Below are 24572 nucleotides of genomic sequence, written 5' to 3' on the forward strand. Positions count from 1 at the left end.
ATTCACAATAAAACAATCTGTAACCATTTTGCATCAAACAAAGATAACCACATTTATTTTGAAAGTATAAAATTTCACACTATAAAGGCCACTTTTCAGGGTAAATCGACAACCTTTCCGTAAGATTTACACAGAGAAATACCTTGTCCCTCTCTGCTGGTCTAACACACTGTCCAGTTCTGTGGCAAAATAAAAGAATTGTTCTACTCCACCACAGAAAGTAGTTGGCAAGATCTGAATAATTTACTCGATACAGGAAAATGGCAGGAGAGTGAGAATTCCTGATTTGTACATCCCACAGAGGAGCAGGTATTCTGATTTTCTCTCTCATTATCAAACCGGCTTACAGGCACAGCTTGACGTTACAGGCACTGTTTGCCTTCTACTGGGAGACTGAAAAAAGAAATCTGCAGTTGACATTCTTTACAATGGCACCAGTCAGGCCACAAGAGCATCCCCATGGAGAGAGCATCCTCTGTCTGTACAAGCAGAACCACTTGTACTGCAGACCTCGCTGTCAGAGGCCGTTGGGCTCAATGCAGATCTGGTGAGGTGTCCAGACTTTGAGCATAGCGTTCACATTCCTACTCACTAACTGTGACGTGGTGCCCACTGAGGTAGAACAGTTGTACCAAAAGACTTATTTATAAAGTATACAAATGAGTAACAGTCACATCAATAAACTTAAGAGTGGAGTCGTTAGGGGGAGGGGGGAGAAAATAACGTCACATTTCACCCACATTTTCAGCACAATATGTAGACCACTGACATGTCTGGATATCTGAAATACTCCCTTCCAGCACAAACCACTCCTGCAATTCTTTCCCTTTCAGGCTTAATGGCGGTTTCACAGATACTCAAACTGTATTATTGCATCTACAAGCCGGTGGGAACAATTCAGTTGTGAAATCACTAGCTCCGGTGATCTCGGCATGTGAAATCTATCCTTCCCACTCTCACACACATTATTCAAGAGTGCAAACAAAAAACAAAGATAAGTCAACAAAAGGGAACTAAAGCAGACACCTGTCATGTCAGAGAGGGCACATTCCCATACAGAAGTCGTGTTTCCGCCGCAGAAACTTTCCCCAGGGACTAGGATCCTTTGGAGTAACTTGCGTTTCCACCGCAGGGATCAGGTTATACTAGATTTTTTCATTAATTTACCCCTCACAAAGTCCCTGCTTGTTGGGTAGTATTTTCCAAAACTACAGGAAATTTTGGGGTGGTGCTTGCAGCACTGAACATTTCTGATTGGTCAAGTACTTGCTTGCTTGTGACACCTCAAGATGGAGAAGAAAGCATACAACAGCTGGACCAATGATGTACGTTGTTGTATTGACTAATTTGCCTAATCTTTCTGGATCTTTAAACTGCGGTGGAAACACAGACAACAAAGGGCTGAAGGAACTTTTTAGTTCCCTGAAAAGTAGGTCCTGGGACTAAAAGTTCCAGATACTTTGGGTGGAAACACAGCTAGAGAGTACAACATGTTCGTCGACACTTCTTCCACATTAAAGAGGAATCTGTGGCATCCCTTATGAAGGCTCCCGTCTCCCCTGAAGGCTGGAATGGGCTAAGCGAGCTGACTGGCTCCCGGCAGGGTGGGCAAGGCTAAGCTGGGCTGTGCGGTGCTTACAGCTGGACACCCAGCCCTCTTTGTGGACTAGGACCAGCTGCTGTCCATCAAACTGCCCGTCCCCTTGCGGGTGATGATGCTTTCTGTCGACTTAAGGAGCCTCTCTAGACAGGGCGCGTTGATTTTACTGGGCGGAGGGCCCCTGGGCACCAAGTCTGTCTTAGTGTGGCTGTCTGTGCTGGAGGACACAGCGCTGTCCTGCGTTAGGTCTCTGTCTCTGGGGGACAGCAGGTGCCTGGGGCCAGCCTGGGCCTGCTCTGCTGTAGGGGAGCAGATGGGTGAAGTGTGGAGCCACTTCAGGTTACTGGCGGAGTACGCTCCAGGAGGAGTGAGGTCGGTGACTCTCAGGGATTTGACGCCGGCTGGAGGGTCACTGATGGTGACAGGGCTCACAGCTGCATTGGTGGTCACTGGTGATAGCTATTGGGAAAGAAAGAATATTTGTTTAGTTTATATACTTCATTTATATGACGTATATAATATATTATATTGAGAGCCAAAACAATGAGCTGAAAGAAGCTAAAACTCACTGTAGAGCAACGAACTGCAGAACTGGGTGATCATGTGTGCATTTGTCACTATGAGTGACCCATTTCACACTACAAGTAGTCATTTAATCTACTGACAATATAAAAAGGTTGATTATAGCAGCTGTAAAAGTACGGTGTACCGTTTATGAACAGCTTCTTTGTGGTGAAATTCCGGTTTATGAGAGGGTGTGTCCAGATTAGCCACAGAAATAAATCTTCCCCAATTAAATGCAAAGGAATGTTCCAGAGTACTCTTATCCCCTTAGGGACACTCCTCCGAAATTACCTTTTCTCCTCTGTCATTGTTCTTAGCGAACTTGAGACTGCAGTAATACCTCAGTAAAAATAGCTTTTAATCCTCCCTCCCCCATCCCAGACCTTTGATTAAATAATAATAGATATTTTAGTCCCTCTTTCACTGCATCGTCACCATATGTTCTTGGCAGCAGGCCGTGTCTTACTCTTACACAACAGTTCAGGTCTTTTTTTTTTTTTTCTTTACCTTCGGTTTCTTGGTAGGAACGGCTTCCTCTGTCTGGGTGACAGCGAGTTGGTCTTGGAGTTTTACATTAGGGAACCAGCTCTTCAGCATATCCTCCATTTTAAGAATGATATTAATATATTTCTCCCTGAAAAAATGGAAAGAAGTAGAGGAGGAGAGAAAGAAACACAGAGAGACAGAGAGTTATTTACTCAAGCTACCAGAAATGAATCTGAGTAATCTACCAAAAATCTTGCCAACCTTCTCTTTAAAATCTTATCTCTTCATCAAACCCTCACAGGAAACACGCAATCTCGAACAGAGTGAACATTTATTCTCACTCAGCAAAGCCTGTACTCTGTGTGTGTGTGTGTGGGGGGGTGTCTTAAGTACATTTCTCACATGTTTTGAGCTCACACGTGGCCCGATGTACTATATTTCTGCTCACCTCTAAATATAAACACCAAAGCCACAGCGGTCTCCAACAGCGTCATAGTGAAAAAAAAAACTAGACGTGGTGACGCAGTTCTCGTTGGAGGTGGGCAGCAGAGAGCAGAGTCCCAATAACTCCCACCCGTCAAAACCAGATGGTGGGTAGGGATTAGACTGTGTCATATGATCAGCACCTTCCTGCTATACTCCATTCAGAGCATGTTAAATTCATGTGAAAGATTATCCACAACAGTGACTGCTAAAAAAGTCACTTTGATCCTATCTACCATTGTGTTGCTGCAGGGGCTGCCAGCTGGCAACACAGGACAGGCACAGGGAGTGACGGAGAGAGGGGAGGGGGAGGGGTTTAGTCCACCTTCCAGCCTCTGCCCTGGCTGTCTGCAGGGAGGCTGCCACACCCACTCTTTGTCTCCCACATGAAGGCAGCAGCTGGTGGGTGAGGGCTCCAATTAGTCTGTGCCAAACTCAGCAGCACTTTATTTTATATCGGTGTACCTTGATGCAAAGACTCACAGTGACGGGCTGCCCAGGAAGACAGGCTTAAGGTACCAGTAGTGCTGCTTTAAATTCTGAAGATAATGGCACATGAAGCTGCAATTTCATTTGTAGACTTACAGTGTAATTATATCATGCTGATATGATCATAATGTGCTCTGATTCTATAAAATGTTGCTTTCCAATGATTTAAATTGAGATTTATTGTTTTGTTAGAAGGAGTAGGACTTTCTCCTTTTAAAGGGTGATATCCATTATACTGTCTGGCCAATGGAGAGCTAATCAAGCAGACACAAGTGTGCTGCTTCCACAGTGGAGCCTGATACATTTTTAACAAGATGCCCAGCTATAGTGAGAGCCAGCCATCTCTGCAGTAAATTTATCCTGAATGTGTGGGGGTAGCAGCTCCTCGCGGGGCAACCTGCTGTGAGCCATGTGTCACAGACACGTTAGAGACCACTTTGACCCACAGACTGAAAACGCCATTTCTAGCCATTGTGATTGTATGCTGGGGTTCAATATATTGTAGGTGTGGTTCTCATCATGTTAGAGAAAGCTCTGAAGCAACAGGGATTACCTATTTTAGCAAAAGTAAAATATTATATATATCTATAAAGATATACTGAATATCATATCTCCTGCGTCTGTGTCATTGTTCCATGTATAACAGTATGTGAGTCACGCTGAGGACACTTACCCCATGCAGGGGTTCTGCAGAACACCCATGATCCTCTGGATCCTGTCCATGGCCACGCTCTCCTGGAAACTGCTGAGTCCTGGAAAAGAAGAAAGTTGTACCATGAGCCACGTGAACTGTGTTGACTGTAGGGCTGAGTCTGTGGAGCATATGGGCTGTGTGAAATGTGAACAGGCTCCCTGCCTCTGTGGCCAGGAAGTGTTGGGTCACACAAGGTCTGTGCTTGACAAAGATCCCAAATTAAGTAGTTCTCAGAGCCTGTCTGAACATGGTGTTATCTGCCAGAGACCCGTATAATGCCTATCAGACAACTCACAAACAGCAGCTGCTTTACTGGAGACTGTGATACAGTATGTTCTCACTCACCTCTGCCAAGCAGCTAATTTACAAGGAAGTCTGAAGTGTGACACTTTGTTCTCAACTGGTAAAAAACCAACATATGTGTTTTTTAACTCTTAAAAAGGGTCATTTCAAAACAGCGCCGTTGCTAAGTGAACCTTTACCCCAAATTTGCTCCATTATAAAAAGACACACACACACACACACACACACACACACACACACACACACACACAGGAAATACTTGTGGTTGCTTGATAGTCCTACAACAATACATGTTTCAGACATCTCTTTCTCAAATCTCAGGGACACATATTCCATAAAGAGTGACACGCTGTCTTTCCAGTCTATTGTTTTTCTTTAAGCAGACGAAAGACAGGAACGCGGAGAGACAAACATATAGACAGAGGTGTAGACTTAACTAACAAATAGTTGTGTTAAACAGTATGAATCTAGTCATGTTTTTCTAAAGACAAAAAATAGGAAAGATATTAAATGGCCAACTTACGTTCTCTGTATCTCCCTGAACGAAGGCCATTCAAGATAGATGACAGTGGATGAATATAGCACCGTAGCTCCATGCACTGAAAATAAATTAGAATAGATTATAGGTGATATATTTCTGCAAAACATGCTTAAAAAACCTTGTGAACAGCTGACATCAAACTGGCTTCCACAAACTTATTTTATTTGAATATATAGTTGCTCAACATTATTTAGATAACACCTAAACTGTCCTGTTGATTCACTGAGTTTGACCTATGATAGACTGACTCCAGTTCTTCAGAAAAGCATGACTAATTCTGCGTGTACAGTTTAAGAGGAAGATCATCTTTACTGGAACAGTCATGCGTGAGACACTGTAAAACCAGCAGCGAGTCAATATAGGTGATAGGGCACGCTCTAGTTTTGCTGACACTGTCAACCACCTCCTGTGGGTAACAGACATCAAATCTCAGAGGTGCTCACCTTACGGCTGAAAATTCGGCTTTTCTCTGACACGTTGGAAATGAGCTGCCGTTCCCTGCACTCCTCCTCCATGGAGCCGCGAGGTCTCTTCAGTGCTTGCTGAGTGTTTTTGCCATTCGCTTTTTCTCCTTGTTGTGTTTTACACAGTCCAATGGTGCTGTCCCATGTCTCCGTGCAGCCAGGGGGAGATCCCCGACTGGAGGCCTCCCTGACCTCGCTCCAGTTACTGACGCCCTCCTTCACCTCGCCGCTCCGGCAGCAGCTGCTGTCAGACGGACTCAGGTGTGGCGGGGTGCTGGGGGATGGAGGAGCCTCTGTCTGGCTGTGCTTTCTGGTACAGTCAAACTCCTGTTCGCTCTCATTGTCCTCATAGTCACTAGCCAGCCAGTCAATGGAGTTGTCCGAATCTGTAGCAGACATCCTCGGCTGCAGGCTCTAACTAGCACTGACCATCACTGACCTGACAGACAGAAAGTCACAGTTAATATAACTCAACAATAAACAAAAAAACAGAATAAAATTCAACAGTGAAAAGCGGCCGGCAGCACAGTGATGAAGATGAGAAACTATAGCTAGAAACTAACACATTCGAGCCATATCAAAGCTTAGGTATATGCAGTAGGAGACAAAATACCCTACTGAAGTGTCCTTGGACAAACACAGCAGGTTGGTCTGGATAAAAAAAAACAACCCTGCACCTCCAACCAAACAGGCATGAATAAATGGAGAGACACAGCAGAGCAGATGGTGGCAGTGAGACAACAGTTGTTGAGACCACAATGACCTGTTTGTTTTGCAGATGCAACACCTGAGCCAGTAAACTAGCCACCATCAAAAGCAAACAGCCTCGTGTCCACAGCGATCCTGACATCTTTTGTCTCTCGCAGTTACTGTGACTATAAATCTCCACATTACGACGTCACACTACAACAAATATCTTACATTTCTTACATTTTACGATCGCCAGCTTGACTAATTTTCCCCCGTTTTGGTTCTATAAGCTGGTTCCTGCCAGCTGCTACCACCACAATCATTCATAAACATTGTTAGCTTGTTTATTCAAAGGGGGCAGAGGTCTGCCACCATGACGACCAGTGCCCCACACTGCGGACCTCCCATCACAAGTGACACTTTTGGGGGGGGGGGGGATTTTACAAAAAGAGAGACTGTTTGCTCACAACATGCAGAATGCCTCGTGATTAAAAACTCCTCGGACCAAATGCTCTTCACGGATGCTTGATTTCTTAGGATCTTTGCATCTCTTCAACATGTGTTTCCTCAGTGATTAGTAGGTAAAAGGAAGTGAGAACAGCATCTTTGGCCCAGGGATTATTTTTGGTGTTTTGAGTGCTTAACACGTGGCAGGTCCCTCATCTCCTGTGAAATCATAAACACTTGGATGTTTTCGTTTTGCTGGTTATAATGTGGCTCCTTGGGTAGCAAACAACACAGTTAACTGGTTTCAGTGAAAACAAAACAATGTGGAAAAGAATATGTTTGTGCAGGGGCCAGGCAATCGCACAACAGGGGGAACAGCTGTAATAAAATACTGAGTGGATTTTATATCCAAATGTTGAGAGCCTGGAATTATACAGTATCAACATTCAGGATCGCATCAAAGACTTCAAACTAATATGTAGCTGCTGCTGTTTTAATATTCAATCCCAGATGGTGCTTTAAAAACACAAATATAAAGCAACACACAAAGGTCAAATATGTTAAATGTGTAACTCGTTATTATAATCTACTGTATATTAAATTAAAACCTGTTTCCAGTTATTACTCTAACAGTAATATTAAATAAATCTTGATAAAGAAATACAATATATTCTACTTAAAGCTTTAGTCTGTGCAAAGAAACTTTTGTGCAATATCACACATCACATATACCTTATTATATCCTGGCATACATCCTATAATACAATAATCTTCTAAATCTTCTATAAGCAGAATTCCTACAACCATATTCTTTACTCAATTCAGCTGAACGGATACAGTATAAAGTGAGTGCCATGACTTCCTTTTAGCATTAGTTTATACAGTTAATTCTGTCATAAAACAACATACACATACCACACTTGCTCAAATATTCTCTTGTCCCGGGCCTTTGAACGCACCACACACAGGCCTGCAGTCCAGTGTTTTCGGACAGAAATTCAAATAGCTGCTGCACTACTGATAACAGCTTCTAGATACACATATGCTTTCATATGACACACATTTCTCTCTGATAAAATACACTCACACCAGATAGCCTTTATGAGCTCCCTGTCTCTATGTACGAACAGAGATGCCCTCCACTTCACACACACACACACACACACACACACACACACACACACACACACACACACACACTAATTTAACAAAACGACGAAAAAAACGAATTAAATGAGAGTAATTCCCTCCATCCAGGGGATCAAACATTACAATCTTAACCCCCTTCACACAAGAAAAATGATAATGATAAGGTGAATGATCCGATCCACCCCGCCTACAGTAAATGCAGGTTTCACATCAGCTGGGTAACAGACACAATAGACTTCCTCGTCAGTCATAGTAAATTTATGAACATGCACTGTTAGATTATATAAAACCAACAAAAAAGAGAGGAAGAATGATCATTACCACGCCTTTATGTGTCCTGTCACATCATTAATCTCTCTCACACACACACACAAATAAATGTTTGTATGCGATCCTGTCTGCGTCAAATTCCTCTGGAGGATTTTAAAAAATAAAATCACACAAACATATACATATATATATTTAAAAAAAAAAAAACCCCAGTGAGGTTTTATTTCTCAGTGAGGATAAAGATGTGGATGAGCGATGAGCGGCACCTACCTTCCCAGGATGGAGCGGCTGGTTTTAAACTCTCTCCCCGTTGTTCAGCGGTAAATCCAGCAGGACCGTCGGGCTGAGAGCAGCTGATGTGTTGGACGTGCGCTGTGTGAGTGTGGGGACACGGTGCAACCAGCGATCGGCCCCGTGTTGCTTCTCCCAAGGCAACGTGTCTGGGAGGGCGGGACTAGCGGGGGCAGGCGCTCCCATTTGCTGCTCCGACGCCCCCGACCGACGAATCGGCTTCTTCCGTCCGTGCAGCCGCGGAGCGATAGGCGAGCCCGGTTTATATGCAAATGACATGGAAATGTCACAAACACGTGGACACGCGGATCGGTTTCATTTCAGCAGCTGGGCAAAAAAAAAAAAAAAAGAAGTCAACCCAGGGCTAGTTTTGGTCATTCTACAGGCATTCTTCCTCATTATATCATCCGGACCATGATGCCTGACTTGTGGCATGTCAGTGAACCTGCGCAGCATGGTAAAGGCGCAGTCAGCACATTTCCAGGAACAACTGTGGTAGTTCATGTTAAGAGTTTGCTCAAGGACACTTCAGCAGTCTATATTTGAACAGGGGATGGTCTGGCGATACATTTACCAGTGGTGGAAAAGGTATTCATATAATCATAATAATACTAATTTCTTAAAGTAGAAATAAAAATACACAACAAACAACAATATGTTATTTAAAGTATACCAAAAAAAGCATTAGGCAGAATGTGATATTGCTTAAAATGTCTGTTACAGTATCATATTATTGTGAGCTCTAATGTTAGTAACAGTTATATTAGCCTTTAGATATGTTTGGTAGTTTAATCTGTATCAATGCATCATAAATTATAAGATGGTTTTTTATATAAAACTTTGATTAGAAAGGTATCTAGTAACTATTTGGGGGACATAAAAAAAACTATTTGGGGAGTAAACAGTACAATATTTCCTAATGAAATGTGGTAGAGCTGAAGTGTGGAGGAGCATTAAAATGGAAATATTCAAGTAAAGTATCTCAAAATTGTAATTAGTTACTTTCCACCTCTCATTTGTATGTAGGCTTTGTGAGTTACCAGAGGCCTCTAAGATGTGAGTGAATAAATGAGACATTAAAATGAATTAAAATGAAATTAATTAGTCCTTATTTCATGTTACTCATCTTTAAAAGCTCCAGCCTTCAACCCCCAATAAGTAAATCATTCTACAATAAAAACTGCCTGTAATTGAAGATACAGTCAACATGCAGCATGTTCTCTCTCTCTCTCTCTCTTTTGTTTTTTTGGGCCACATTGACGGTAAAGCCGTGACTCACAGGACCTCGGTTTGACTGCCTGAGAGGGTGGGATTAGGGAGCACTCTGTCAGAGGCCAGACGAGGATCCTGAGCTTGGAGCCAGTGAGTCACGAACCCTCTCACAGCAAACGTGATCACGTGCGACTGGGAGACACCCACTCAAAAAGCATAACCAGCCTCCTCTCCTACTCTCCCTCGATTGACTAGTGAGAACAAACAGAATGTGAAAACATCACATTTCTTTTCCTTCTATCTGCAGCGTGAAAAGGTCACATGTGGAAGAAAAAAAAAAAAAGGGCTACTGTGAGATGTTTACAGAGCCAAAGACGCTGCCCGGACTGTTTTTAACAACTGGGTGCAAATCTGTCTGACATGAAATGCAGAAGGACTTCTTGCTCTGTCTTCTGTGCTTTCTATAACGAGACTGTACCATGGTGATTCAATCCTAAGAGCATTTTGTGGTCAGGTGATCATAGAGGAGCGCATGTGGCTACTTTTTGTTTTATGTGCTGCTGTCAAAGTGAGGAGGAGGCAGGACAAGGGCACCAGCAGCCCCGGTGTCCTAACGGTTTACTCTTTGCTGCTGTGCCTTTAATCACACCCCGCTGTGAAGAATGCACACCGCAGACACCAGAGCACCCATAAAGCCGGTCGAGGTGACACGCCTGCTGGCACGGTGAGCCGCTAATGTTCAGTTTTAATTGTCCTGTAAGCCTGCTGCAATCTTTTAAACATCCCATAAACAGTCTCCTGTCGTTCTGCTCCCTAGGCCCAGATCCTCCGGTGACCCCAGACTGTGTGACGACCGAGAGCTTCCTACAGATTCCCAGCAAACTCTCATTTCCCTTTTTTGTCTTCAAGGCTTCCAAGTCACTGTGGAGTACATCACATCTACTTCAAAGCACAGGAAACAGACATCTACATTTTGCTTTGGTTGAAAACACATACAGGCAGAACACTTTGAACTGTACAGACACAGTATGAAATGTGGAGAAAGCAGCGTCTGTATTTATATAAGTAACAGATTAGCACAGCTACTCAAATGTCTTTTGTGATAGTGTTTTTCATTGGTAACCCGCACGTTGTTCTGAATGTTTAGTAGACCTTCTGTGTGATCTCCAGGAACGTTTATGTATTAACAATAATCCATCTCCATTCAGTTGTGCCGCAATTTGTCCTCCACATAAAAAAAACAACAGCGGCAATTTGCAATCTCCTCACAAAGGGGAACTCTTTTTATCTGCGCATTCTCCTGTCAGGATCCGAGATGAGTCACACAACACAAACTGGCACTGTGATTTTCAATTTGTCAGAGAGGCTGGCTGATTCTGTATCCCACAGAGACTGGATGTGTCTCTCATTCATAAAAAAATAAAAGACAAATCAGAGCCTCACGCCCACTTTATTATAGGGCATACACTGAACATCTGCCCTAACAATCCCTTTTAGAAAAATGCTGCACATGTGCGTGGGAGAGCATCGGTGCCACGCCTCATCCTATGGGCCGAGAAAGTTTGGAAGCCCCGTGGCCTGTGGAGGGTTTCATGCATGTGTGTACAGTTTACAGATATTGCAAAATCTGTTCCTCATTTTCAGACAGGGTGACGTGTCTGATGCAATAACCAGCCATTGAGAACATTCACTGCGTAGTGCTAGCTGATAGCCTCAGTTGACCCCCGTTTCACATGCATGCTGCATAAGAGAACATGTCCGTACCTGCAAGTGTGCTGCAATTGGATACGGGTGTTTATGTCAGAGTGTTTGGGTACTGATGGCAGGGGAACATGTAGTGTGTGTGTGTGTGTGTGTGTGTGTGTGTGTGTATGTGTGTGTCGTGTTTCACTAGCAGCTGTCTCCTGCAATGAGCTGCGCATATGACTCAGCTCATCGTGCCTTGACTTAGGGCCATATGCTAGTGTCCCGTACCCAAAATCTGGACCCACGGTGACGCAGCATGTCTGCGTGTGACTACACACCGTGCAGCGTGTCTCTAAATTGGGACACCAATCAGCAGCCTTTCCACAGCTTTGTTTACATTATAACTGCTCACCACTAATAGGGGGAGCGCCACCCAGGCACGGGTTTTGGTTTGGGCTCAGAGGGAGGAGAAGACCAACTGGAATGTTCATAGCTGTGTTAACAACAAGTAATGCCGCTGCAGGGAACACAAACGTAAACACAAACATGTGAGCCATGACAGTGTGGATCAGACCTTTAAGACCCATACACTAGCTGGACACAATTGATGTTGATGCAGAATATTCAGTCCTTGCAGCAATTTATAGCTTTGCAATAACAAGATTACGTAAGTTTTCCTGTAAAGTCAATGGCCTTGGACCAGCTGCTCGTAGTTTGAAATAAATTGAGCGTGTCTTCCTCTACAAAGGATTCTGACCTTATTGCAGTCATCAGTCTAGTTGAAAGAGAACTTTGTAGCTCAGATCTTAACGTTTTCAGCACAGAAAACACTCCAAATGCCCTTAACGACCCCTTATCTCTTATATACAAAAAAACTATAATAGAAATAATTATGGACTGAAATGTGTGTTTCTTGCTTAATTTGGGCACTGAGTCTGGACTCCTGTAACTCTTGTTAATCTTGGTTTGAAAATGTGTCTTCCACTTCTCACTAGTGCAGCTTACTCCTCCAGATACGTCGTCCTGTTACAGTAAATGCTAGTTTCGCCAAGTTAACCCCGCCCACACACGAGAAATGTGGGCACACTGCAACAATGAGGGGAGGGGTTGAGGTGGGTGGGGGGTGCTAGTTGTGTGTGGCAAGGCTGAGCCAATAGCATTTAGAGTTGGTGTTAGAGGTTATGTAGTCAGAGGAGAAGCGATACTGGGTGCATTTTTGTGACTTTAAAGGGTTGGACTTCCGGCACCCCGTCATGAACCCTCCCTCTCCCTTTGTGGCTTCTTCCCGGTCCAACTCCACTCAGTCACATGCGCTTCACTTAGAGAGAAAGCTCCCTGACTATTTTCCACACACAGTTCACATGCAGGCAGTTGAGAATGTCTGGCAGCGAATCACTGTCATATCTTTTTGTTGCTGTGTGTGTGTCTATGTGTGTGTGTTTATATACTCTCTCTAATGTCTGAACGCCTGCCAGAGCAGCTCAAGCGACAGTGGGATATCTATCTGCAGGGCTGAACGTTACATGTGACTGGGGTATATTTTAACTAGGTTATGTAAGTGCTCCAGCCTGCGCTCTCTCCACACACACACACACACACACACACACACACACACACACACACACACACATGATGCAGAGGACTGTGAGCTCACCACAAGCATTGCCTTCGCAGCACATTGAATAATTCCTTCACTCGGCTGGAACTCGGGCCAATACGCATTTCACAGACTCTGGCTTTTCAGTATTGGTTTCCAGTTCAAAAAGGGCCTTTCACTCTCTTGTGATTTATGCTTACTGCAGTTTATCTTCGCCGTCAGCAAATTCGTTAATATTGATTTCAGATGATGTAACATTTTGAGTTAGTAGCAGTACCATATAATCTTAATGTGAAGGTTAGGGTTACATAAGGGGATTTCTGAGATTAAAAAAATAGGCAGGAGTCAAAAAAGTGAAGCTTACACAAGCACTGACTGACTTACTCATGCTTTGCTGCCACAGAGATCCATCTGAGGGTTGTGTTTATGTGTAAAATAAGCAGATAACTGGGTAGTAATTGCATGTAGACATGATACAGACACTTCACTACTTCAAGAGGATGATCAAGTCTTTACTTGAGGCTTCTTGTGGAGAGCTTTGGAGATAGCTGACAACAGGCTAGCCGCCAAATCTATGTCCAATGTAGAACTGCCCACGCTCCCTCTGCTAGCACTTTTATGGGATCATTATGTGGGCGTTTTAGTGCGAGATCCTATCTAGAAGTGATGCGATATGGGCTGATAATTTCTTAGTAGGCAACCATCCAACCTCACTTTGAGAGGAGCTGATGATCACACCGCTTTCATATTTCTGACCTGTAACTTTAGGCCCGCTTGACAGCATCACAGACGTGTACATGCAGACGTTTGGATTGATTTTTGAATGATAAAAGCCATTGTAAATGCACCAAGATATCTTTTGTTTGTTTCTTATCATGACATTTTTTAAAGATGGGTTTTGGGTTTAATGAATCAGTATTACTTGTGAGTTATTACACTCCCTAATCATGCATTACTGCTTTCCCTTGGTTGCGTAATTTGTAATAATGTAATATATATTTGTAATTTGTTTAAATTATAATTTTTTTAAATCATCACATGGTGATTTGCCTAAATAAAGTCCTCTACAGTTTTGGCAAACACTCACACAAACACACAGGAGCCATGCAACGTAAATATGTTCTGCTAGTAGGGCTGCAGCTAATGTTTCTTTTAACAATCACTTATTTTCTAGGTCAACTGATTATTGATTGATTATCATTTAGTCTATAAAACATCAGAAAACACAATGTCCATGAGTGCCGTTAGTCAGGCAGCAAAATGTCAGAGTGCAGTTTCACCTTGCGATGTCTCACACCTTGCTGCTGTAGCAGAGTAGCACACATGCATTAGTCACCCATTCAGAGTTACTTTACAGTGCGGTTAAAGAGTCAGTCTTCAGAAATTTCCATCCAGAACAGATCTTTAATAGCGGGGGTTGTTTGTGGCTAACACGTGTCCTTGGCCCTGCCCCAGGTGTGAGGTTTCTGCTTTCCTTACCAATAGGAGCAGAAAAGCTTCAACGTGGGCTTTATGCATTTTTTTTTATCATGCTGCTGCTGCTGCTGCTGCTGCTGCAGTCATACACTTGCATAACATTGTGAGGCCCACATTAGGACTACAGCTCTTTTGTTTGGATGTCATCCCAACCTTTCAAAGTGAAAAAAGCACCTGGCATACCTCCAGCCGTTTTCTGAGGAGCAGAGCTGGGATTCAACAGGGGCCAAAGAGAGGAGTTATCTCCTCCATCACATCCTTTGAAACAGGAACAGCAAAATGGCACTTTAAGTGATGATTGTACCACTTAGCTATAGAACACCTACTGGACCTGCTCTTATTCATGAGCTGAAATGAGGCAGTACATGGGTGTAATGGCTTTTAAATGTCAACAACATACATTTACAACTGCACACAAAATGCAAACTGACAAATTCAGAGAAGTAAAGTCATTCAAAATCCTCTCCCTTCATGGGGAGATGTTTACCAATGGAGTGGGAATAATAATTATTGGTTCTGATATGGGTTGAGAGCTGAAGAGCTAGAGAGAAGCCTGGAGGTGAGGTTAGATAAGGGGAGGGGGGTCAGGTGTCAAAAAGTTTGGCTGCTACATGTGGAAGGAGTATGAAGACCTGAGGGACCGAGGGTCTGAGTTGCTGCTGCTGCTGTGTCCAGAGATCGCCCCGGTGCAGCTCTGTGCTTATTCTGGCATACACGTGACACAGTCTCTCTCTCTCTCTCTCTTCACTCTCCTGCCCCCAACTTTCTCTCTCTCTCTCTCTCTCTCACTCTCTCTCTCTCTCTCTCTCTCTCTCTCTCACACACACACACACACACACACACGCCTTCTACCACTCAACATACAGTGCACTAATCCTGTTCCTGCCCCCTCACTGCCATTTCTCAAATTTTTACACTCCCTTTCCTTCAGTGAGCTTCCAGTCACCTCAGCCTGTTTTCCGCCCCTCATCTCTTTCTCGTGTCGTCCCTTCTTGCCCACAAGTACACACATGTGCAAACAGCCGCATCCTTCCTACATGTGATCTTTAGCCTGATGACTACATAGAATAAAAGTATCCGCTTTCATACAAATTTGAAAATTCAGCATGTAAAGGAATGCGTGATTCACAGCCTTTCTTGCGACTGGCATTTCTGGGTACATTTTGTACAACTTAACCTTAAAAATGTTGAAAAGTGTGAATTTTCTGTTGTTAAATAAAGACACCACGAGGCTGATGAAGAGACTGAATATGACGTGAGCTGCAGTGTGCCACGTTTTCTGTCAGTACAGTATGTGCTTCAGGAAGCAGCCACAGCCAAGAAAGAGAAAGGGCTGGATGATTCAGACACCACTGTCTGCAGAGACTGGCATCACAGCTATTAGCATTTTTCTGTCATAATTATTTAGACTAAATTTTTTAGGCCTGTGACCCCAATATTTAGTTCATAAAAGTCTTTTAATCTGAGAAATTAGGTGTTTTAATCACAGCCCAGTTTAATTTATCTGCGCCACCTCGTTCAACTTCCTCAGGCAAATACGTTAATACTCATATTAATGTATTTATTGTAGTGCAAATGATGCGTTTTTCTCAAAATACATTCATGGTGTGAGTAAGAACTATAGGTGTGTCCAAACTCATTGTCACTATACACTGGTGTCTACTTAGTTGTCTGATTGTCTTATTAAAGATATTGTTGGGGCTTTTTATTAGCCTTTATTTGATAGGACAGATGAAGATAGACAGGAAAGGGGGGAAAGAGAGCGGGGGATGACATGCAGCAACCTGATTTCAACCCGGTGGTAAGGTCTCAGCCTACATGGGGCACGCAGTCTAGAGGTGAGCTACCCTGTGCCCCAAGTTGTCTGACAGAATTATTAAACCCCATAGAGGAGGACCAGATAACTTGTTTGATCTGGCAATCTGACACACTATATAGTCCCCTACACAGAACTGTATGCAGTAATTAGTAAATAATCCCCCTCCCTTCTTCTTCGTGGACACTGGCCCGACCTGTGAACTGGGTGTGTAAAGTGTGGAAAATTCCAGGTTTTCTGGAGAGGAGCAGTTGCGTGTGTTTACTCCTCCATCTCTCCAGAGACATTAACTAGGTCAAGCGCAAATGAATCTGCCAACAGCCTAAAGAGTAGCGGTGACAGTAGGGAGGGGAGGTGGTGGTGGTGGAGGGGGGAATTCTGTGGACTTTGACAAATCTCACAGTCAGGATGAAACTCAGTTACCTAATTTTAGCTCAAACCTCCCCCATGGCCCATTAACTTTCCAAGGAGGTCTGAATTCACGCAGCACTGGTTGGAGCTCAGCTCGGCGGGATCCTGGTTAAACAGTTTAATGGTCACACAGCTAATTATGTATAGCCACAAACTAAGCCAGTCAAGGACATTCAACATTACAACCATTTATCCAGCACTAAATCTTCCTTTGCTGTAATCGCCGGGACTTTTAAATGACATGTTTTCTCTTCCCATAAAGCACCAAATGTGCATGTGAATGTACTTCTTTTTGTTATTTCATACTGTGTTGGCTGGAGATCATCCGAGTTAAGCCCATCCTCTCTGTGGTATTTTCATTTAGTCAATAAAACGTGACTATGTAGTGAAACTGTGGGTTATTTTTTTCCAGATACAGCTCCCTCTAAGATAAATATCTGTCTGCAATCGTGATTGTATTTCCCCCTTTGTAAATAACAAGACCACACAGTAGTATGTGTCATTTTAGCCATGGATCCTTTTCATAAATAATGCTCTACTAATATTAGAAGCAGGCAGACGAAACCATATAATTACGTAAGGAGTGTACATGATGTTATGGAAACTAACATACATTTAGTTTTTAACGCCATGGAACATACCTCTTAGACAAATGCGTATGGTGGTCAAGGGGTGTGAACGAAGAGGAAATAGCCACAAAACAGAGCTAAGCAAATTGAGTTTGACAACTGATCCTCAGGAAGTATCAGCCAAATGTTTTAGGCTTATTTACAGGTCTACTTTTCCACAAGGTCAGGAGGTTCAGGGTGTCACAGATGGCTGAGCCCAGGAGCTGGTATTTCTTAGCAAAGAGAAACAGAGAGCGGGGGATGGGCTTCCAGCAGGTCAATGGGTTTCTGTACACTTGTGTATGTGCATGCTCACTAATGTGTGGAGCCACGTGCGTTACTGTGCTTGTCCCAATTTTTTTTTTTAAGAGCAACCAATTAGTGGATTAATGTGTGTTTCTGAATGGAAGTTTAGATTCAAAACCCTCTGTTTCCACTTAACAAAGGCTAAAGCTGAAATGACATAATCTCATTTTAAAGGCATCTCATTTGCAGATTTATGTCAAAATGGAGGTTTACGGTGACTGATTTAGGAGTAATGAGCTTTAACACCTCGGAGAGGAATGCAAGGAATCACAAGTTGTATCCAAAATGACAAATGATGCTGTGTATCTTAACAACTTCTCTCTTGCACCTGATACGGAAACACTTGAGAAGTAAAGTGACAGCGCACTCTGCTTGGTGCTTAACACACATTGACCTCTCATTGTCCTTGGCCTTAGCAGAGCTTTTCTGTTCTTCTCTTATGAAAACATGAGCTCTGGTGCGGGCTGACATTTTGACCTTCTGCTGTGACGTGAACTCTCGCTCCACATTACACATTTGAATTAATTTTACTGACAGCTATCAGTTATCTTATCAGGTTTCCAGGTGTAGTTAAAAGGATTGTTTGACATTTTAGGAAATATGCTTATTCGCTTCCTTGCCAAGAGTTAGATGTGAAGATTGATACTACTCTTACTTCAATATGTATAGCTACTACCAGCAACCAGTGAGCTCAGCTTAGTCCAAAGCAACAGGTGGCTAGCCTGCCTCAGTTCAAAGGAAACAAAATCTACCTTCACATAATATATGTCAGACTATTTTTGTGGCCTGGAGCAGTTGCCGAGGAACCAGCGGCAACTAAAGGGAGTTACAGCTTCCAGCCAAGTAAAGTCCATCACATCAGTAAAATTGCGAATTCTCATTTTTTACACTTTTTTGGTCACAAACTGTTTATTAGCAGACGTGCAGGTGTGCACTGTATTTACTTTGCCTCTAATGTGGATAAAGTTGGAGAATAGAGACTTGTTATGAAGGTTTCTGAATCCAAGGTCATTTCTAGTCATACATTCAAATAATGACTGTTAATATCTAGTTTCATCTCTACATGCTGTTGTAGCATTGTTTAAAATGATTGTGTATAAAGTCTTTACGGTGGCCCAGGGCTCTAAGATGGGTACCATGTCAATGCAGCCCTCCCGGTTCAAATTTGGCTTGGGACCTTTGTTTAGGAATACATTTAAATATTGTTTAGTAGTATACGTATATAGTCTCAGCTACTTACTCTGTACCAGATGCTGCAACTGAAAAGACTGAAAACAGTAAATAAACTGTGGCATGTCATTAATTAATCTGTTGATTCAACTTATAAACACCTGTCAGCATGACTAACATAGCATGACATTTATTGATTGAACTTAATGTCTTAAATTTACTCAGTGAGTAACACTATGCTAGAAAGAACTCTTGAATGTTGACACAAATGTCTGTATGATTTTCTGTCAGTCCACAAGGAAAATCCCTTAAGTTCTGCCTGTTTTTTAAGCATGTGACTTTGTTGTCTATCATGTCATTTGCGAAGATTTATTGAAATGCAATGGGGTGTTGCAGAATTTGGGGAAAAACTAAGTACCTATTTATTTAATTGAGGAATGTATTGACAAAGACCTCTTAGCTATTCTTACCGCACCTGACCCGACCTTTGACATCACCCTTTGAGAAGAATGTAACAAGACACAACGTGAAATGTGAGGTCTAGCATTGCCTTTCAGAGAATAGATTTTCTCAAACATTCACAGAGAGCCGGCTAAAATGTCACAGATGAGCCATATCATCTGGTAAATGTTGTTAATGAGGTCAGAGAGTCCAGGGTTCACTACCAGATGCGTCAGGTTGCTCCGTTGTTCAGTGAAGATAACCGGTGATGGAAAGTAAGTACATTCACTCAAGTACTGTAGTTTTGTGGTACTTTACTTCAATCTTATGCTACTTTTTACCTCTACGCCATTATGTTTACGTTTTTACGTTACATTACAGAAGGAAATATTGTACTATTTACTCCATTACATTTACCTAACAGCTATAGTTACTATTTGTTGCATATTATTTTCATACAAGTTGATTCAAATTTTTAAGTTTAAAATATTCTTACTGCTCGGCAAAATAAGGTTTTATGACTCAATTACAGACAGAAAAGGCTTCTTAAAAATACTGCTCACATATTAATTAATTATAATATATATTTAACACCACAATAGGGCCAATATGGCATAATGAGTATTTGCATTGTCATATTGAGTTACTAAGTAAAGGATCTGAATGCTTCTTCCGCTCGGGCTGCACAATTAATCAAAATGTTATGGAAATGTGGCCATGTGCAATATGCAAATTGCAGAAGCTGCCGTTTGTCTATAAAGGTAAAATGTGCTCTATAATGAAGTACTATAGTGTTGCAGAGATGCCCTGGTCTACAGACCTCATTCTCCAGATTTAAGTAACACATTTTAAATTAAAAAATTTACATCATCATGACTTTAATAGTTTTTGAATGTGAATCTTATCTCAATTGTCAAACAACTAGAAAGACGATAATGACACAATCTGGCTGATCAGGACTAAACCAAAGCTTGTTATACCAGTCGAGATTCCATCAGTTCACACCCCGGTTTAGAGGTCTGGACATTAATCATGGTCAGACAGGCAGGGTAATATCACATTGAGGCTCCATTCACGTTTTGGTTAGAACATCTTACAAGAACAATGAATACTTTCACAGCTACTTCTGCTTAACAAAAACAGCCTGATGCTGCTGCATTCATCAAGGTTAGAAACCCATTACGGCTTTCTGTGTTTTCTAATTCTTTCCCTCCATGTTCCCTCCGCAATTTGAGTCCTGACAATAAAAGAGTGAACGCATGATGAATTCAAGTTGAAAGCTTGTCATTATAAGTAGCGCGCTCATGTGTCCATGCTGTGACTCACAAGCTTCATTCAGCCTCCCACTCCTATTTGCACATGTCATCTGCTGCTCTGTCCTCCATCCTTGCTAACGTCAGAGGAGGCTGGCTGTCCTCCTACATCCCCTACAGAGTGTGACCAGTTGGATAGGCAGCCTGGTCCAAGTATGCAGCGTCTCTGTAGATGCTATGATCGACAGCCGACACAGAGGGCCCTCATACTGCCTGTCTAATTACCAGGCCACATGGGGGACAAGCAAACAGCACACAGTGTACGATATCAGCTCAGTGGGCTCCTTCACATCTCTGCACTGTGTTTGATTCTGTCCTTGCCTGAAGCCTAGCCAAAGAGCATCATCAGTGTCTTCCCCTTTAGTGCTCCAGTTACTCCCTTACATGCGCTCTGGCCGGAGCTCGGCAGCCTTTGTGGATGCTCTGACAGACGGAAACAGAAATAGTTCCACAAATAGACCCATCCTCTGGCACACAGGGGAGCAGTAGCCCCACTTCTGTGTGCTCTTGCCTCCTATTTCGTGTGTGCCTCGGGCCAAAACAAGTTAGCTAAGAACCACAGGGAAATCAAAATTTGGAATTATTAGATCGTACCGAAAAGTATCGAGGGAAAAAGAGAAATGTGTGCATAAATACATATTGTTATGAAAATAGATTGATTTCTGGAGCTTTCTGCTGCTTGTCAATAACAAAATGTGGAATAGTTTAATGGCAAAGTAACAGCTGAAGTAGATGGCTGCCATTTACCTCAAAATTACATACATAACAAACTTCCAATAACCCGTAGGTCTGTTTTAATGTGCTGCAGCATAATAAATTGAGAGACAGAGTAGCTCTGAATAAAGACAATGCCAAAATGAAAGCAGCCATTTATCTCTGGGTGCCATTAGTGTGGCTATTAGATTACTTAGACTTCCCGTTTTAGACATGTTACATGATGCTTTATGAGTGGCAGGAAGGAAGCAGCACTAAAAGAATATGTGGAAACTGAGTCTGCACAATGCCAGCATTGCTGTGGAAGAAAAAATAAATCTGCATTGACTTTTCGTTGTAGTCACTCTTCCACCAGTAAATGTTTTGAATTAAACTTTAGGACAGAGTGTGCATTCAGTAAAGCTCACAATCATGATGCAGTTTCACAGCATGTGAAAGTGGGAGGTGAGAGACTGAGAGTCAAACCTCCGTCTGTGATGCGGCTCTTGTACCATTTCTTTTTCTTTTTTTTTATTGGCTGTCATGTTGTGACAGACAAACATTGTCTCTTCCCTGGACTCCATGTGTCCTTGAGTCGGCCTTTTTTCATTGTCTCTGCCAGGGTGCTGCTCTGCATCCTCCTTTTTCCCTCTTTCCATGATCCATCTCATTTCAACACCTTGTACAATGTCAGTATGTGTGTGCAGAGAAGAAGACTTATCTTATCTAGCTCTCAGATTTACGTTATGAAATAAGTCAATTATAATTTTTCTTATCCTTACTCTCAGTTTTGAAATATAAATATAATCCTCTCAGTATTCTGGATTTGAATCATTATACCTAGGATTACATATGTCTACACACTTGACGCTCGATAATTCCCAACTGTGGCCTCAGTTACAAGGCAGACACTTAAGGATACTGGCCTCAGGCAAGGAGCCTTTGAGTTACTCTAGTAGGAAATATGGAGAATAAAGTATCCTAGGACAAGGGAGGGGCTTCAAAGCTCTCCTACATTATCAAAATTGTCTCTCTATCTGCAGACTAGGCCCAGAGGACAGACTCACACCTACAGGAGCAGGTGCAAGATAACACATACAAGCACAAGTACACAGATGCAACGAGCACAGCACCAAAATGTCATTAAAAATTAGACTTATGGGACAGTATTCCTCATCAGTTTATGATAAAGAAGTTCTGTACTGACGTCTCAGGCTCAGAGATATTTAAATTCGTCCCTTCATGCGTCTGTTTTCCAGATAAGATTTGTCTACATTCCATGTTCATGCAGGCACATCCAAACATCTTCCATTGCTTGATAGATTTTTGGTCCTTGTCTAGTGAGTCCGCCATGCTGAACTGCCATGTCTCCACGGCAGCCCAGAACCGACAAACCAAACATTGGCCCTAGGCACTTTCACATTTTTTGTGAGTTTCATGGCCAGAATAGATTCTGAAGAAAAATGATATCACATTATCTAAATATTATAGTTGCACCAATGTATGAGCTCAACTGGTGAAGGTGAATCTAATTTGAACTACTTTATGTATTTTTGGATAGTTTAACCTTTAATATATCAGCATACTTTAAATGATTATATGATTTTGTGTACAACATTAATCTGCAATGTAACTAAAGCTATCAAATATATATTTAGTCCTGTAAAATGTATATTTATTTTTTAAGTATAAAGTGAAAAAAAAAATGGAAAATTGTTTTTGTTGACTTGAAATATGAGTATAGTAATACAGTAGAGACTTACAGGACCTCAACTCTATAATAACCTATTTACAATTACAACATAGTGCCAAAAAGGGATTATATGAAGCAGAAATATTTTTCATATGATGGCTGGTTTTCCAAAATCAGTCCCTGAATCTAGTCCCAACATGTCTGATTTAAATGTACACTTGGCAGAGGTTCTGCTAGGCATATCTGATCAGCTCAAGATGTAAGTGTGCCCATTGCTTACATGAATATTTACTTATGATAACAGAAGAACTGAAAGACTGCACAACCTATTTACGCCCTGTCTCATACAAGAAAATATAACACATGCTTCCACTGTCTAGACTGCATTACTCATCCTCAGTGTGGAGTGTAGAGTTTTACATTACAGCCTACACCCCAGACTCAAACAGCATGAAGCTTTGGGTTGGGATCACAACGAGGCTCAGATGTCCTCTGTAGAGATGGAGATGAAGAGAGCCCTTCCCTGAGTCTGACCCTGGTCCAGCACTCAGTCATGATCACAGACATACTAAGACTCACTCAAGTACTCAAACCCCCCCTCCCCCAAAAAAATAAACCTTTTCCTATCTCCCTTCAGCTGACACTGCCTCCTCCCCTCCATGGGCAAGTGCCAGTCAGTGGATACTAGCAATGTCTCCTATGGTTGACCTTATAAGGATCTCCGGAAACTGCTGATTACAGGTTTAGATGACTAATCCTTCCCTTTACCTCCATTGCTTCAGTTCCCCTCCCACTTTTACCACCAGCATCCTGTCTTTATCAGCTCATATTTCGCACAGGGGAAAGGCCTGCGCACTCACTACACAACGGCCTTGAATCCTTAAGATAACACATTTGATTCTGTGCCTCATCTTGAGAGCATCGACCGTACCATGTGGAGAATCTGCTATGTTAATGGCAGGATGGAGACTATATGTTGCACTCACTTTTTTCCTTAAAAATGTTCCACACAGTGTGCATGTAAGATCTGATTAAGTAAAGGGGTCAAACAGATATCCCCATGTCCCCCATACTATTCAGTTTTGCAATCAACGACTTCCTCTACACAACGGAGGATATGGGTATGAGATTTGAAACAAGCGATGCGGTTAACATCCCAAGGTTTTGCCAATGATCTGGTCCTGCTCAGTGATTCCTAGGATGACTGGCCTCAGGGTCAATCCCACAAAGTGCCACAGGTTTATGAATGGGATTGATGGCCAAAGGAAAAACAAGATCAATCACTGCAAAAGATGGACATTGGCAGGAACCCCAATACACCTGATTAGTCCCAGTGAATCAGAGCACTACCTGGGAGTCCAGATTAATCCCTGGAAAGAGATAACAAAGCCCCCCCCATAAGGGACATGGTCCAAGACATGACCCTAAAGGTCCCAAAAGCATAACTTGTTTTTTTCTGATCTGAAAAATGACCCGATCTGTGACTGTGATCTGTTGCACTCCTACTTTTATGGCTAATAAAAGCTAACCTGTATCTGCTCGACAGTGAGTCACCACATCATCTTCAGAGATAAAATTATGCCCTGGCGCGTATCCTCTCCAGGGAGAGAGTTTCTGCCGGCAAACATGGTGTTGCAGACTCACAGTAAACAGAGAGAAATACTCCTGAAGTTGTCAGA

The 24572-nt window shown here is 42.5% G+C and overlaps 1 protein-coding gene and 1 long non-coding RNA gene across 2 annotated transcripts; one reads left to right on the forward strand and one right to left on the reverse strand.

The window, feature by feature from the left end:
* Positions 1–26: 26 nt before the first annotated feature.
* On the reverse strand, positions 27–8604 carry LOC127353010 (circadian-associated transcriptional repressor). The gene is made up of 6 exons (XM_051381943.1): positions 8451–8604; positions 5604–6063; positions 5143–5218; positions 4296–4374; positions 2672–2798; positions 27–2059 (listed from the first exon to the last, which is right to left on the reverse strand). The coding sequence occupies exons 2-6, from the start codon at positions 6021–6023 to the stop codon at positions 1667–1669; spliced, it is 1095 nt and encodes a 364-aa protein (XP_051237903.1). The 5' UTR covers positions 6024–6063; positions 8451–8604; the 3' UTR covers positions 27–1666.
* A 20-nt stretch (positions 8605–8624) lies between these two features.
* LOC127353020 (uncharacterized) lies at positions 8625–11119 on the forward strand. The gene is made up of 3 exons (XR_007881220.1): positions 8625–9059; positions 9740–10407; positions 10501–11119. It is a non-coding gene; the product is annotated as an uncharacterized LOC127353020 (long non-coding RNA).
* The last annotated feature ends 13453 nt before the right edge of the window (positions 11120–24572 follow it).

The sequence above is a fragment of the Dicentrarchus labrax genome, unplaced genomic scaffold (assembly GCF_905237075.1).
Source record: "Dicentrarchus labrax unplaced genomic scaffold, dlabrax2021, whole genome shotgun sequence".
In the NCBI taxonomy this organism is placed as follows: domain Eukaryota; kingdom Metazoa; phylum Chordata; class Actinopteri; family Moronidae; genus Dicentrarchus; species Dicentrarchus labrax.

Excerpts from the sequence above, each read along its gene's own strand:
- LOC127353010 (XM_051381943.1), bottom strand. The coding sequence starts at position 6,023 with ATGTCTGCTACAGATTCGGACAACTCCATTGACTGGCTGGCTAGTGAC. Across the intron at positions 5,219-5,603 it reads GCCGAATTTTCAGCCGTAAG|TGCATGGAGCTACGGTGCTA; the intron begins GTGAGCACCTCT and ends ATTTATTTTCAG. Across the intron at positions 2,799-4,295 it reads CTGCAGAACCCCTGCATGGG|GGAGAAATATATTAATATCA; the intron begins GTAAGTGTCCTC and ends CCATTTTTTCAG.